Below are 13,201 nucleotides of genomic sequence, written 5' to 3' on the forward strand. Positions count from 1 at the left end.
ACAAACTAAGAAATATTACAAACTAATAAAAATCCTGGAGCCTGAAAGCCTTTGGTGCAGGCAGGGGGAGAGGCAGGCGGGCAGCCCTGTCACCCAGTGATGGGCACTGAGAACGGGGCATCTCCGCTGTGAAGCCCCTGGCAGGTGCGAGGGCTCTGCAAAAGAAGGACACAATGATGGAGCCACTCCAAAAATCACTTTTATTAGGTGCTTAAAATAGAGCCTGGCACGCAATGTTCTCGGTTGGGTTTGTCGAGAGAAGCTCAGATGCAGATGAGGTCCACGATGCTGTTTGTACGGAGGAAGAGGAGGATGGGTAGAGGGCAGAAGCAGCAGAAATGAGAACTTATAGTGCTATCTTCAAAGTGAAAGTAATAAGAAAAAAAATATGAGAAATTAAACCTGGTGAACAGCTAAGGAAGAGCGGTTTGTGGGAGAGAAACCAGTGCCCAGGGGTGAGACCTGATAGGCTGGAGGGGAAGCCTTTCCCAAACAAGCCTTTGACATCCCAGATGGATGCAGGGGAAGGACTGGGAGGAGATGGAGGCCCCCCCCCCCGTCGCCTTCCCTGCCCTGCTGGGCCCCCCAGCACCCCTGGGCTCGACTGGCAGCAGCCAGGAGGGATGTAAGTGTTGGTGACACTCTCTTGGGCTTGAGAAATTTGGGAGCCTCTTCACTCAAGCATCTCTTTGAGAGCTGCATCCCTGTGTGATGCCCCAAAACGGAAGCTGCTGTCTCCTGCTACCAATAAAGCTGCTTCCGCGGTTAATTACTTCTGCTGCTTAAAAAAACCCCAACAGCTTGTTTCTAATTTGAGTTGCCCTGGCTCTTGCCATGCCTTTGGGGGGCAGATTAAAGACCCCTCTAGTTGAGAGCATCCTGGTCAGACGCTCCTTTCCCCCTTTCCGAAGCATCTCTGGTTCCTGCCACATCCTTGCTCTCCGGGCTGGGAGACGAGACCCCGCAGAGCGAGCCCGCCTCGGCGCCTGCTCCCCTCTGCAGGGAACTTAAGATGCGATTCGATTCTGCTGTGCCAATAAAAGCCCTGTTCCCCCTGCCTGGCACCCCAAAATAACCCTCGTGTGCACCAGCGAAGCCTCCCCTCTTGCAGAACCCAGCCTCCAGGCAGAGGATGAGCTGTAAGTCCAAACCACGACCCCCGTAAACCTTTGCAGCTGCTGTAATTCACCCGGCGCGGTTCATTTCTGGCCCGATGCCTCCCGATGAGGAGCGCGAGCATCGCTCCCTTGTGCAGGGGGCTTGGTGCCGTGGAGCCGGGCGGCACCTGGGGCTGGAAGCTGCCAGATGCGGAGGGTGACAAGTGCTGCGGGGCTGGCACAAGGTGCCTGCATCTCCCCTGCCTCCTCCAGCAAGGGCTCGCCTTAATTCCACCGCCTGCCTCAGATGCACCCGGCCGTGGCTGCTGGAGGAGGAAGGGTCTCTGAGCAGCCTGGACCTTGTCCCCCTGGATGACAGGGGACCATGCTGGTGAGGCTCTGCCTGCAGCCACTCCAGCTCTATGTGCCCCATCCAGGCATGGGCACAAGGGAAAGGAGGGTTGGACTAGATGACCCACAGAGGTCCCTTCCAACCCCTACCATTCTGTGATTCGCTCCAGCACGGGGCCCAGGCAAAGCTGCTTGGTGCGTTAATAATAAATAACAACAATAAATAGTGTGTGAGGCACCTACGGTGCTCTCAGCTGATGTTCTCGGAGGAAGCGAGGGATTGGAGCAGTTTCACAGCAAAGCTCCTGTTTTGGGGCATTGGAGGGGGTGATTTGGCCCCCCGAGTTCCGGGGGGAGCCAAGGCTGGAGCACCCACCCAGGGACACTCGGTGCGGGGGGACCCGCTGGGAAACGAGTCCTGCAGCGGTGGGCACCTCTCTCTCAATGCGCCAAGCTCCTCGGGCTGCTCTGGTTTCAAAGGAAATCAAATTAATTGCACGTATCTTGCATTTTAATCTCTGGTTTGCAGGCAGCGCTTCTAGCTGAGAGCAGACAATTCAGGCAGCGGCTGAACCTTTGCCTCCCATCCCAGCGTGGCGGCAGCAGCCACGATAACCGTGATCAAAGAGGCTTTTTCTCTACACCTACAAAATTACAGCCTTGAAGGGGCTCCGTCCTTGCTTGGTTTGGGAGCTGGCAATGTTTCTGCAGGGAGAGGGATGGCGGAGGGGACGGGGGACGCAGGCGCTGCCGGGCTGCCTGGGGCTCAGCCTGTGCCTCACCGGGACAAGCAGGATTAAATCAGGGACGCGTTTACACCGGGGAAATTTCTCGGCAGCTATTTCCACACGTTCCAGCACCAATTTAGCTGAACCACAGGGAATATATTTTGCATTTCGGTTTCCCCACTGTACAAAACGCAGAGGAGAAAGGCTGTTCCAGGCCCTGAGTCTGCAAACCCTGGCGGTTGCACACCTGAGCGGAGCCAACCGGGCTGGGGCTCCGCAGCCGAATATTTAACGCAGATCGTGACTCTAATTCAGCAGAGTATTTAAGCCTGCACTTCACTTCCAGCATGTGCTTCAGGCCCCTGGAGATCTCGCTGGGTCCTGAACACATGCCGAAGTGTTTTGGTGAGCGGCGATGGCGTGTGGAACAGGGACCGGGGAGAGCCATTACCCTCCAAAATAATTACCCGGCGAAGGCGCAGCAGCCGTTTCGTGTGCCTGGCTGAGCACGGAGCTTATCCAGCGGGGAACCATCTCGCCTTGGCTGGAAGATGAATGAGAAGTTCAAATGGCTTTTTACTGTGTCAAAGTTTTCTGGTCCCTTCAAAGCCCCCTGCACGCAGCAATTGCCTGAGGGGACACCACATCTGCACGGAGACATGACCTCCTGGGGTACCTGCACCTCATCACCTCCCATCAGATCCCAGGTCTGGCTGGGATGATTTTTCTTGGTCTTTCCCACAGAAGGGACTCCCAAGCAAGGTGCTGGCCAAGGTCTGGATGCACCCATACCCACACCACAGGCTGCACCGGGGTCTCTTGGGGCTACACGTGTGTTGGTAAAGGCACGTTTTGTTTAGGGTTCCAGTTAAACCAGCACCAAAGTCCTTACCTCTAACGAGCAGGGACTGGGTTTATGCCCAAGCAAAGGGATGGCTCGTTCCCGTTACCCAGGGAGGGGAGCACGGCCGGCAGCATCGGTGCCTGGCGAGCGGCAGGGGAAGGGCTCCTTCAAGCCTCGCTGATGTGGGTTCACCATGTCCCTTGGTTTGGAACAACCAGGGGGGAACTCGAGCTACCCACCGCTCCCTGCCATTTCAATTTTAATTACTTCTCATAGAAAGAAGCAGCAACAGCCCAGGCGAGCAGGTGTTGCGTCCCCCCCTTGGCAGCAATGCACGGGGGCTGCTGTCACAGGGGAGTGTCCTGCAGAGCCCCCCAGCATCGCAAGAGGGGGGCTTCTACCACGATGCCCTCCACCATACAAAGGATTTCCTTTTCTTTTTTTTTCTTTTGTTTTTATATACAAAAACAGAAAAGCCAGAACTTCCTCCCCCCGCTTTTCTTCCCATTTTTTCCCCTCTTTTTTTTTCCCCTTTGTTAACATTATCCACAAAAGTTTACAAAATAGCCGTGAGATTACACTTGCGGGATACAGGATCCGATCGACTCTGGCAGAAGCCAGCCAGCCCCACAGGGATACCAATCAAGAGATGCATCACCATCATCATTTCTGTTTCTTTTGCCCAAAGTCCCCTCCTTTCCCCTCTGCTTCCCTCCAGCCAACGGCAGCGAGCAAACGACAGGGCAGCGGGAAGGTGCTGGGTTTGTGGCTGATTATCTGAGTGCTCAAAAAAAAAAAAACACCCAAGAAAGAAACAAAAGAAGAACACGTGTCCCAGAGGGAAAGGCCTTTTTTCATATTTCCAAAACACAGACTGTCCAGCGAAGGAGCAGACACTGCTGGGGTGTCTCGTGGTGCCGGGGGGATGTGAGGAAGGGGTGATCTGCTGATCATCTGTATGGCTCTTCGACCGCTCGGGGCATCATCCCCCTCCGGCTTGGCCCCCCGAGCCCTCCCGGCTGCCCAGCGGGTGCTTTCGGGAGCCATGCCCTGCCGGAACCACGAAGATGCTCTGCAAGCTCCGTGGCCAGCTCTGCTCTGCTCCATCTGCCACACCGCTTGGACTCTTGGTCAAGTCCAAGAATCCTTGTTTTGCTCAGTTTTGTGGTTGTTTTTTTGTGGTGGTGGTGGGTTTTTTTTTTGGTAAAAATAGTTTCTCCCTCCCCACCCTACTGTCAGCCCCACCAGTGCATCAGCCTTCAGCAGTCCAGGGGGGCTGCTTGCACCTCCACAGCCAGGAGCTGCCCCCCACGCTGTCCCCGAGCCCAGGGCTGGGTGAGGTGGGGATAGACCACCCGCACGGCTGTGACACCTCGGAGGAGCTCCCTGGCCCTCTTGGGCTCTGCCCCAATGCCGTAGTAAGCTACGAGGCTGGCGGCAAGGAGCAGGAGGCAGAGGACCAGCACCGTCAGGAGGCTCTGCCTGCCCGCCAGGAGCCAGTAGTGGTGGGCAGCCTCTTTAGTCCTGGCGTTCACGCAAGCCACCTTGGCCTGCAAGTCTACAAAGGCCACGTGGAGGCAAGCCCAGTACTCTGTGTCCTGGTGGAGCCGGGTGATGTTGTACGTGTGGATCCCCATGGGGATCCGGGCCACGTTGGTCATGTCCAAGTTGGAGTTAAGCAAGAAGCTGGACCAAGTGAGGTTGGAGGAGATGGTGTTGAGATGCGGCTTCCAGGCAACCAGGATATGGTAGGACTGGACATCCACCACCACCAGCTCCAGGCTGTCCTCGCTGAGCGGGAAGGAGTGGTTGACCATCATGCTGATGCTCTTGGTGTCTGCCCCAAGGAGGTTGTGAGCCACACAGGTGTACAGGCCAGCCTCCCGAGCTGAGATCCCATGAATCTCCAATGTCCCTTCGGGGTGCACCTTGTACTGCCCATCTTCCATGTAGGGGATCAGCTTCACCCCTGAAGGGGTGACCCAGTAGATCTCCGGGTCCGGCTCTGCCAGAGCTCGGCAATGCAAGGAGACATTGTCACCGTCTGCCACCTCTAAATGGGAGGGGAAGCTCTTGGTGGAGATGAGAGGCAGGCACCGGTCTGTCATCTCCCGGAAAGGGACATCCCGAATGTGCCTCCTTTTGAGGTCGGGGGGCTCGGCACACAGCGTGGACTGGGGTTCAATGAAGCGGATGTGGTTTTCTGTGCTGTTGACCCAGCGGATGACACAGTCGCAGCGGATGGGGTTGCTGTGGATGCTGATCTCCTGCAGGTTGGGCAGGGACTCCACCGTCTGCTTATGCAAGGCACTTAGGGCGTTGTTGTTGAGCATTAGGGTTTCCAGTTGGGGAAGGTGGTGGAACGCGTTGGGGTGGATAAAGGACAGCTTGGGGTTGTTGGTCACATCTAGCTTGGTCAACTCGGGGAGGTTGATCAAGGCAAACTGGTCTATGGACACCAGCTCCTCCATGTTGTTGAGCCCCAGCTCTTTGAGGTGAAGCATGTTCGTGAAGTCGCTTTGCTTGACCCTCTGCAATGGGTTTTTGTTCAGATCCAGGAACTTGAGGCCAGGGACTTGCTGCAGCGCCCGCTTGGGGACGTGCATGAGCTTGTTGTCATAGAAAGAAAGGCTCTCCAGGCTCCTCAGCCCTTCCAGCGCATAGTCTGAGATCTCCCTTAGGTTCATCCCAGCCAAAACCAAACTCCGCAGGTTTGACAGGGGCCTGAAATTCATATCCAAGATCGCATCCACCCTGTTGCCTCCGATCATGAGGATCTCCAGGCTGGGGAGCATCTGGAACCAGCGACTGTCAACCATCCTCAGCAGATTAGAGTTGAGGTGGAGGCGCAGCAGGCTGCTGAGGCCAGAGAAGGCGCAGGGAGCAATTCTGCGGAGCTGGTTGTGGTTCAGGTAGAGCTCTTGCAGGTTGCCCAGCCCAGGGAAGCTGCCATCGGGCAGCTCAGAAAGCTGGTTCTCCTCCAGGTGCAGGCTGAGCAGCTGAGGCATGCTCTTCAGGCCAAAGTCCCAGACATCAGAGAAGCTGTTCTGCGACAGGTCCAGCTCCGAGAGGTTTCTGAGATAGTCCAGCTCGCTCTGCTCCAGCCTGGCAATATTGTTGCTTTGCAAGAGCAGGGTCTGGGTCCCCTCCGGCAGGTCTTCGGGCACGGCGGAGATGAACAAGTCATTGCAGTCCACCGTGGCAGCCTCCCGGTACACCGAGCGTGGGGTATACCACGGCCTGATCTGGCAGACGCACTGCAGTGGGCATTTGACCTTCCAGGGCACGATGGGGATGGCGGCGGCAGCCACCACGCAGAGCAGAAGCGAGCTGGTTTGGAAGCGTCTCATTTTCAGCTGGTGGGACCGGCTTCCTCCCAGGCAGGAAAGGCTCATGGGGCGCATCCAGAGCAAGGCATGGGGTGACAGCTGGGTGGGGACAGCATCCGTGGGAGAAGGTGATCCATGCAAGCCCCTGGCACCAATCAGCCCCTGCTGCCGACTGCCCTGCCTGGTGCCGCCCACCAAGAGCACATAACCCCTGTGACCAGGGCTGGTGCCTTCAATCAGAGCTTCGCCTTTTCTTCCTCCCCAGATGATTCATTTTTGCACTTGGCTGCATCTTTCAGGTTCCTCCTTGAGGTCATTCCTGAAAGAGGCCAGACAACAAGCTGTGTTAGAGGAAATGTTGTACACAGAGAACACGTGTGTCAGAGAAAACAAACGGGCTGGAAAGGCAAAGCCTTGTGCACAGGACACCCAGCATCCTGCCCAGCTTCAAGACAGACCAACATGTCCATCTAATCTGTTTTCTACCCATAGCACTAACTGTGCCCTCCCACCCCAAGAAGTTCTGAGTGTAATTAGTCCACGGATGCTCTGCCCAGGGCCACTAGCAGCCCATGGACCTCACGCTAGCCTGGCTCAAAGGCTTTCCCATGAGTAGAGCTGGAGCTTTAGATGCTGAGAAGAGAAAGTCTCCATGGGGACAACTTTGCTCTAGGCTTTCAGGACTCCAGGAGCTTCCAGCCCCCTTTGCAGCCCCCTAACGTGTTTGTCCCCAGCTGGGCTTATGGGGGAAACCTGCCCCTGAGCATGGAGCTGTTTGCTGGCCTCACTGGCAGCAGCCCTGTAGCAGCACAGGGACCACAGGCTCAGAGCTCGGTTTGCTTCATGCTGGAACAGGTTATCCCAGACCCATCTCATCCCTGTTACTTCTACACCAGCGAAGCAGTAAGCACACCTACCTCTGCACAGCCTTGGGCTGCGGGGTTTAAAGGAGCCAGTGCTAGGGGGCTGGTGGCCCAGAGGGCTGATGCTGAGCAGAGAGCCAGGCTTTTGGGGAAAGAGCAGGACACAAGAAAGTGCACACAGCCACCTACACAAAGGGGCTGCAGCATCCAGAGCAGCCACACAGACCCCCTACACAAACCTCTACTCCAGGATAAACCCCCCAGCTCTTTTTAAAGCAGTGGTCTGGGGTGGGGGCAATTTCCTGGGAGTGGAAAACCCTAATTGGGCTTATTAGAAGCTCCTGGGGGAATACAGAAGCCCCTCAACGCCCTCTATTCTGGTGGGATCCTGGCTTTGCCCCCTTGCTCTGTGCCCTTTCTGGGGAAAAGGGGCTGGGGTTCCTTGATGGGGTGTTCGGTGAGGGGCTGGGGTGGGCATGAGCCCCGCGGCACCTTCCTGCCCCTCTCCACGTCCAGCTGTGGGGTTTGGAGGAGCCAGAGTTGCCCATCACCCCACCTTTGATTTTTTGATGAGCCATAGCTCTCCTGACCCACGCTGACACAAGTTGAACCAAGCCCCGAAGCTTCTCCCCATCTTAAAAGACTCTCACACAGCAGGAAAGACGTTAAAAAGCAGCTGGAGTGGGAAAAGAAAGTTTCCCTCCAAGCAGCTCTATTTTATCACCCCCTTGTTCTTCCTGTAAAGGGCTTCCAAGCAAAGTTTATTCAGCATCGACTCATCCAAGCCTTGTGCCAGAATTGATCCCGCACACTTCCCTTCTTGCCTGCTGCGAGGGCATTGGCTTTTAAACCATCTCCCGGAGAAACAGCATTAAAGAGGAGGAAGGCTGTATTGATTTCTGCATCCTTCTGATGGACCCTCATCTTTCTTTTTAAGTGCACAGGCATTTCTGCGACTATAAATCTCTCTGGCCGTTAAAATATTATAGAATCTTTTCTCCTTAAAAAAATAGTACGGAGGAAGAAGTTTTTTTGTTTCCTTCAGGCTGTGAAGAAGAGCCCAGAAGAAGCACCTTGCTTCATACCCCATTTTACAGGGAAGACTCCCCAGTGTTGCTGTTGGGTGATGTCTCCAGAGGGTTTGTGTCTGTAACCAGCTTTTACCGCGTTTGCCTGGCACGGGACGGGGCTGCGGCACTGGTGGCTGTGGAAAGTCTTGCATCCAGGACGATGCTGTAACAGTCCAGGTGTTTGTATAAGTAATAGGAGCAGAGCTTGCAGAAAAAATGTCATTTTTCAGACACTCTGGGTACTAAACTTCATACTTGACGGTTTCATATGGCGTGGAGCAAACCGAACAGGGAGCGTGTGGTCCCCGCTGCGGGGTGCCAACCCCGGGGAGGCCAGACCTGGCAGGGGACGGAGCTGACCGCCCCTCTGCCGTGACAGCCCTGCTCCCTGGGGACAGGAGGGACAACCTGTGGACCTGCACCCTGAATTCCTGCAGTTCAGCCGTGTGACGGTGGAGAGGCGGGGAAGGAGAGGGCAGGAGCCCGCTGGTTGTCTTTTATCCGTTACCCAGTCAAGTCAGGTTCATTATTTCTTAATTAGGAGCTGACGAAGCCTGCAGGTAGCACGCAAACTCATTTAGCCTTTCACTGTGCTGCACCAGAGATGGATGGTGGGATGGAGCCGGCAGCCCCGCAGCTCCCACGGCAGCGGTTTTCGTTCCACCGTTTCACTGTTTGGGTTCGAAAGCCTCCCCCCGCGGAGCTGCGTCCCAGCCAGCCCGGGGAGCGGGTGCGGGAGCCCAGGCTGGCGAGGGCTGGGGACGGGGATCCCCGGGGGAGACCCAGACCTCGAGGGGCTTGCGCAGGGTCGATTCCCCGTGTTCATCTTTGTAGTGATTCACGTGCACACACACATGTGCACACACGTACCCCGAGCTCCCACCCGCCCCATCCACCCGCAAACCCCCAGCGGCAACAAAGCATCGGCCGTGCCCCGAAAGCCCTTGTTTTCCCCCCAAACAGACTCGGGGCGTGGAGCAAGATGGAAAAGCAGAGGGACCTGGGGTTTGAGGCTAACAAATAGAGAGATCAGGTTCGAGACGCGGCTGGGGTTGCGAGGCTAAGTGGTGTCTCCCAGGGAGCCCAGATTTCATCTGCTCTCCAAGACAGACTGATCTGCTGCCTTTGCAGGCGGTGGGAGGATGCTGCCCCGGATAACAGGAGCCTCCTCGGTAAAACCAAAGGAAGGGTGGCAGCAAGGGGAGTGGGGACGTGGCCGACTGGAAGGTCTGCCGGGGCCAGGCGGGGACGTGGACCCCCTCTGCAGCCAGGCTGGGCTCCAGCGAGGCCACGGCTCCCGCGTTTCCCTCCAGCGCCGGCAGCCCCCGGCTGCTATTTCGGGCTTTTCCTCGGCGTGGGCTGTGGCACAGCGAGAGTGACAGCAGGGAGCAGGGTGACATTTCAGCTCGGAGTTTATTTTTTTCCAAAAATGTAGAGCCAGGGGGCTGAAACATTTGCTGCCATGCGCCGGCACAGCGGGAAATGGAAAATACCCCCAGTTTCCTTTATTCCCCCTGCAGGAATCAAGCCCAATTCCCACACCAGGGATGCCACTTGCCTCTTCCATGGTTTCCCAGCATTTACCCAATTCCTTCATCACCCGAAGGCATTTCTGTGACTTCTACCTTCCAGGCTGGATGTCTTCCAGGTACAAACGTCCATCTCCCCTTCCGCACAGATTGCAAAGCAGCCGGAGCCCTGGTACGCCTTTGGTAAGGTTTCCATCTGGAGGCAATCCCCAAGGACACGAGATGCCAGGGCCAGCCAGGGTGTCTGTGGCACTGCCCCAGTTTGCCACAAGCCCACGACATCATCTGCGGTGTCACTTGCTGATGGGGGGGCTCAAGGAATCTGTTTCCATCCCAGCCAGGCGTGCTCAGGGACAGAGAGGGGGATGCAGCAGAGAAATATGGAAGTAAAAGGAATAAGGGGGAATGAAAGCACCACCGAGAGATAAAGAAGGAAGACCAGGGGTGAAAAGGAGAAGGAAAGGGACAAAGAGACCATCAGAGAATGAGGCTGGGAGAGGGAGGTGAGACAGGGAACACAGGAGAGATGGGGGGCACAGCACCGGGGAGGGGGGAACGCTGCTGCATGAACAGGAGGCAGAAGCCCAGAGAAAGAAGAAAAAAAAAAACACCCAGAAAAGCAATGAGAATGAGAATTGATGAGGCACAGAGAAGGGAAGAGTCTTTTCATCAGCAAGTTTGCTGGATGAAGGCAGGAGATAAATCACCCAGTGGAAGGAGCCTTGGTCTCAGTGCTTGCACCGGCTGCCTTTCTTCCTCTGTCATCTGTCTAATCGCCCGGCTTCGGGAGATAAATGGCTGCAGCTGAGCCCTGGGCTCTCCTGCCCTTCCCTCTCCCTCACCGCAGCCAGAGGAGTCCAACGCTCGCCCAGCGTGCTGCCGGGCGGGGGGCGATGGGCAGCCCCTGCACCCCGCGGGGACGGCGACGACTCCAGCCGCTCCCGGGGTCCCTTGGCCGGGGAAAGCCGGGAGCGGGGCCATGCTCAGCTCTCCGTGGCCGTGTCCCCAAGGGGTAACAGACGCCCCAGCCCGTGCCGCATCTCCCCGGGGGCCCTGAGCTCCTGCCAAGCCCCTGTCTCTTCTGGGTGACGGCTTTAAACAAGCAGTGCACACAGCAGCCTACGACATGCCCATCGCATTCGGGCGGCTGCTAAACCTTCACGTCCCTGTCACCGGCCCTGCCAGCTCCCGGCGGAGGCAGATGAGAAGTGGCAGTCAGATGCTGCGGGAAAATCCTCCCCCCGCCGCCGTCCCCCGCTGCCTTTTGCTCTTTTCGACAGCGCGATCCCAATCTGCAGCCAGCCCTGGGGAGAAGACGCGGCGGCGGGATGGGTGCAGGATCTGGACTTTGTCCTGCTCGAAGCGGGAAGATGGGAGTGACCTGGGCATCGCACCCTGGGCTCTGCTGGGTTTGCGGCTGGAGACGTGCACACGCTGCTGGTCCAGGCTGGGCCAGCCCCTCTGTACCCTGAGACAACACCAGACCAAGCTGCACAGCCCGGCCATACACCCAGAAAAGGGAATTTTTTGGCATATCACCTCGCCCGGCTCTGCCCCGGCTGCTCTGGGCTCAGGACTTTCTGTGATGGCACCCAGCAAAGTTTGTCCCCTCAGGCTGAGGTCACATCTCCTCTGTTTAAACTTCCGTGTAAAAGCTTTGCTCGTATTTGTGATAAAACCGACAGGAATTAAACAGGATTCTGTATCAATTACTTGTAAAACTCTGAAATAGGGCGCTGTGCTCTTATCCGAGACACTCCTATGGAAGTTTCCTTATCTGGAAAGAGATGCTTTATTATGTGCTGCAGGGCTGTGCTGTAATGTCTGGTTTTACAAGGCTGGCTCCGGGGTCTTGCTGTCTTCAGGGCTGTCACCATCCCCTGCCCTGGGTTTTGGCACCAGGTTTTGGCACCGGGACCCCGTCCAGCACAAGTGCAGCACCGCAGCTCCCACCCGGACATCTCCTCCGAACCACTGCCCCGCTGGATAACAGGTCCTCAGGATCTCCTGTTTTTAGTGGTGCTGAGCACCCACAGCATCTAAACCCAGGCTGAGGGGAGAGAGGAGAGGGATCGTGTGGACTCCGCGGCCCTGGCAGATCAGCCCTGCCCCTGCTGCTGTCACGATGCCAGCTGGGAATGTCACTTATTTATGACATTTTTATAGCGGTAAAAGCCTTAGTGCAAATGCAAAACAAGCCCTTTCCTTCCCCTGGGTATCTCGTGCCTTCTGGGAAGTGAGCACTGAGGATGCCGGTGCTGGCACTTTGCGGATCCGTCCTCCCCAGGCAGCTCTGCCCGTGGAGCTCGCATGCTGCCCCGGGTCCCCGTCACTGCCTGCCCCCAGCACGGAGCGCAGGATCAGGCCGGCCCGAGTCTCGTTTCAAAAGTACAGTTACAGTATGCAAATACATCCCAAGGGATCATTAAATCACAGGCATTCTGGATTAGCCACTTCTACAACTGTGATACTAATGGTATCTATTAGATAGCTGTTAATCTTGAATAAATGTTTTTAATGATTCACTTTTTAACATACAATAACTGACATATTAAATCGCAGTTAAGCTGCGGAGGTCAAGTCATTATCCGGGGCTCAGGATGGCAGGGATGATGCAGAGATGTAACTCCGGATATTGGGAAAAGGAAATACATCCTGCAAGCGTTACATGGGCTCTCGAAAGGGTTTTCTGATGTAGGGACCAGCCAAAGCCCCGGGCCCTGTGGGGGTTGGACCAGTGACAAGGTGGCTCCAGGATGCGGGATGAGCCCTGGGCTGAGCACCCCACTGTGCCTGGGGGCACTCCCGATCCCTGCGGACTCTCAGCCCTGTTGCTCAGGGGTTTCTAGGGATTTTCTCCGTTTGCACCATCAAGGGAAGGCAATGGCAGGTGAGCACTAGCCAGGCAGCGGGAGGGATGCCTCTGCAGGCAGCTTGAGCTACCTGCAGCTGATACAGGGACAGAAAACGGCAGAAACTGCTGTGTGAGATACCTGATGTCTGAGCGAGAAAACCCATTCAAGCACTATGGCCCAATGTTCACCCAAAGCTTCACTTCGTCTTGGGAACCAACAGTTTCTCCAAGCCAGCCATCCTTGGTTGGCAGGTCCCCTCACCTCACCCATGGCCACGAAGCCCAACGCCCCCGGCCAGGTTTGAGTTTCCTGCCTGGGGCTCCAGCAGGTCCCAGCAGCCGTGCCGGCCAGCACAGGCGAGACGCACAACACGAGAAGGAAGACTTCGGACATGGGGAACAGAACACCAAGGGGTTCAATGCAGCTGGAGACCTCGGTGGAGCCTGGGCTGAGCTCGGCTCTTGGTGTCCTGGGCTTTAATTTGCCCTCGTTGCTGATGGAAAACTCCTTCATGTAAAGACAGGGTAAACTCCTG

At 56.5% G+C, this 13,201-nt stretch overlaps 1 protein-coding gene across 1 annotated transcript in view; it reads right to left on the reverse strand.

Moving 5' to 3' along the window:
- Positions 1 to 188: 188 nt before the first annotated feature.
- Positions 189 to 13,201, reverse strand: part of LRRN2 (leucine rich repeat neuronal 2) — a 35,933-nt gene continuing 22,920 nt past the window's right edge. The window contains exon 2 of the mRNA XM_075443034.1: positions 189 to 6,668. Within this exon, the coding sequence (XP_075299149.1) occupies positions 4,280 to 6,424 (2,145 nt within the window). The 5' untranslated portion in view covers positions 6,425 to 6,668 and the 3' untranslated portion in view covers positions 189 to 4,279. The remainder of the gene's footprint in view (positions 6,669 to 13,201) is intronic.

Source organism: Opisthocomus hoazin, chromosome 25 (assembly GCF_030867145.1).
Source record: "Opisthocomus hoazin isolate bOpiHoa1 chromosome 25, bOpiHoa1.hap1, whole genome shotgun sequence".
NCBI classification, from domain to species: domain Eukaryota; kingdom Metazoa; phylum Chordata; class Aves; order Opisthocomiformes; family Opisthocomidae; genus Opisthocomus; species Opisthocomus hoazin.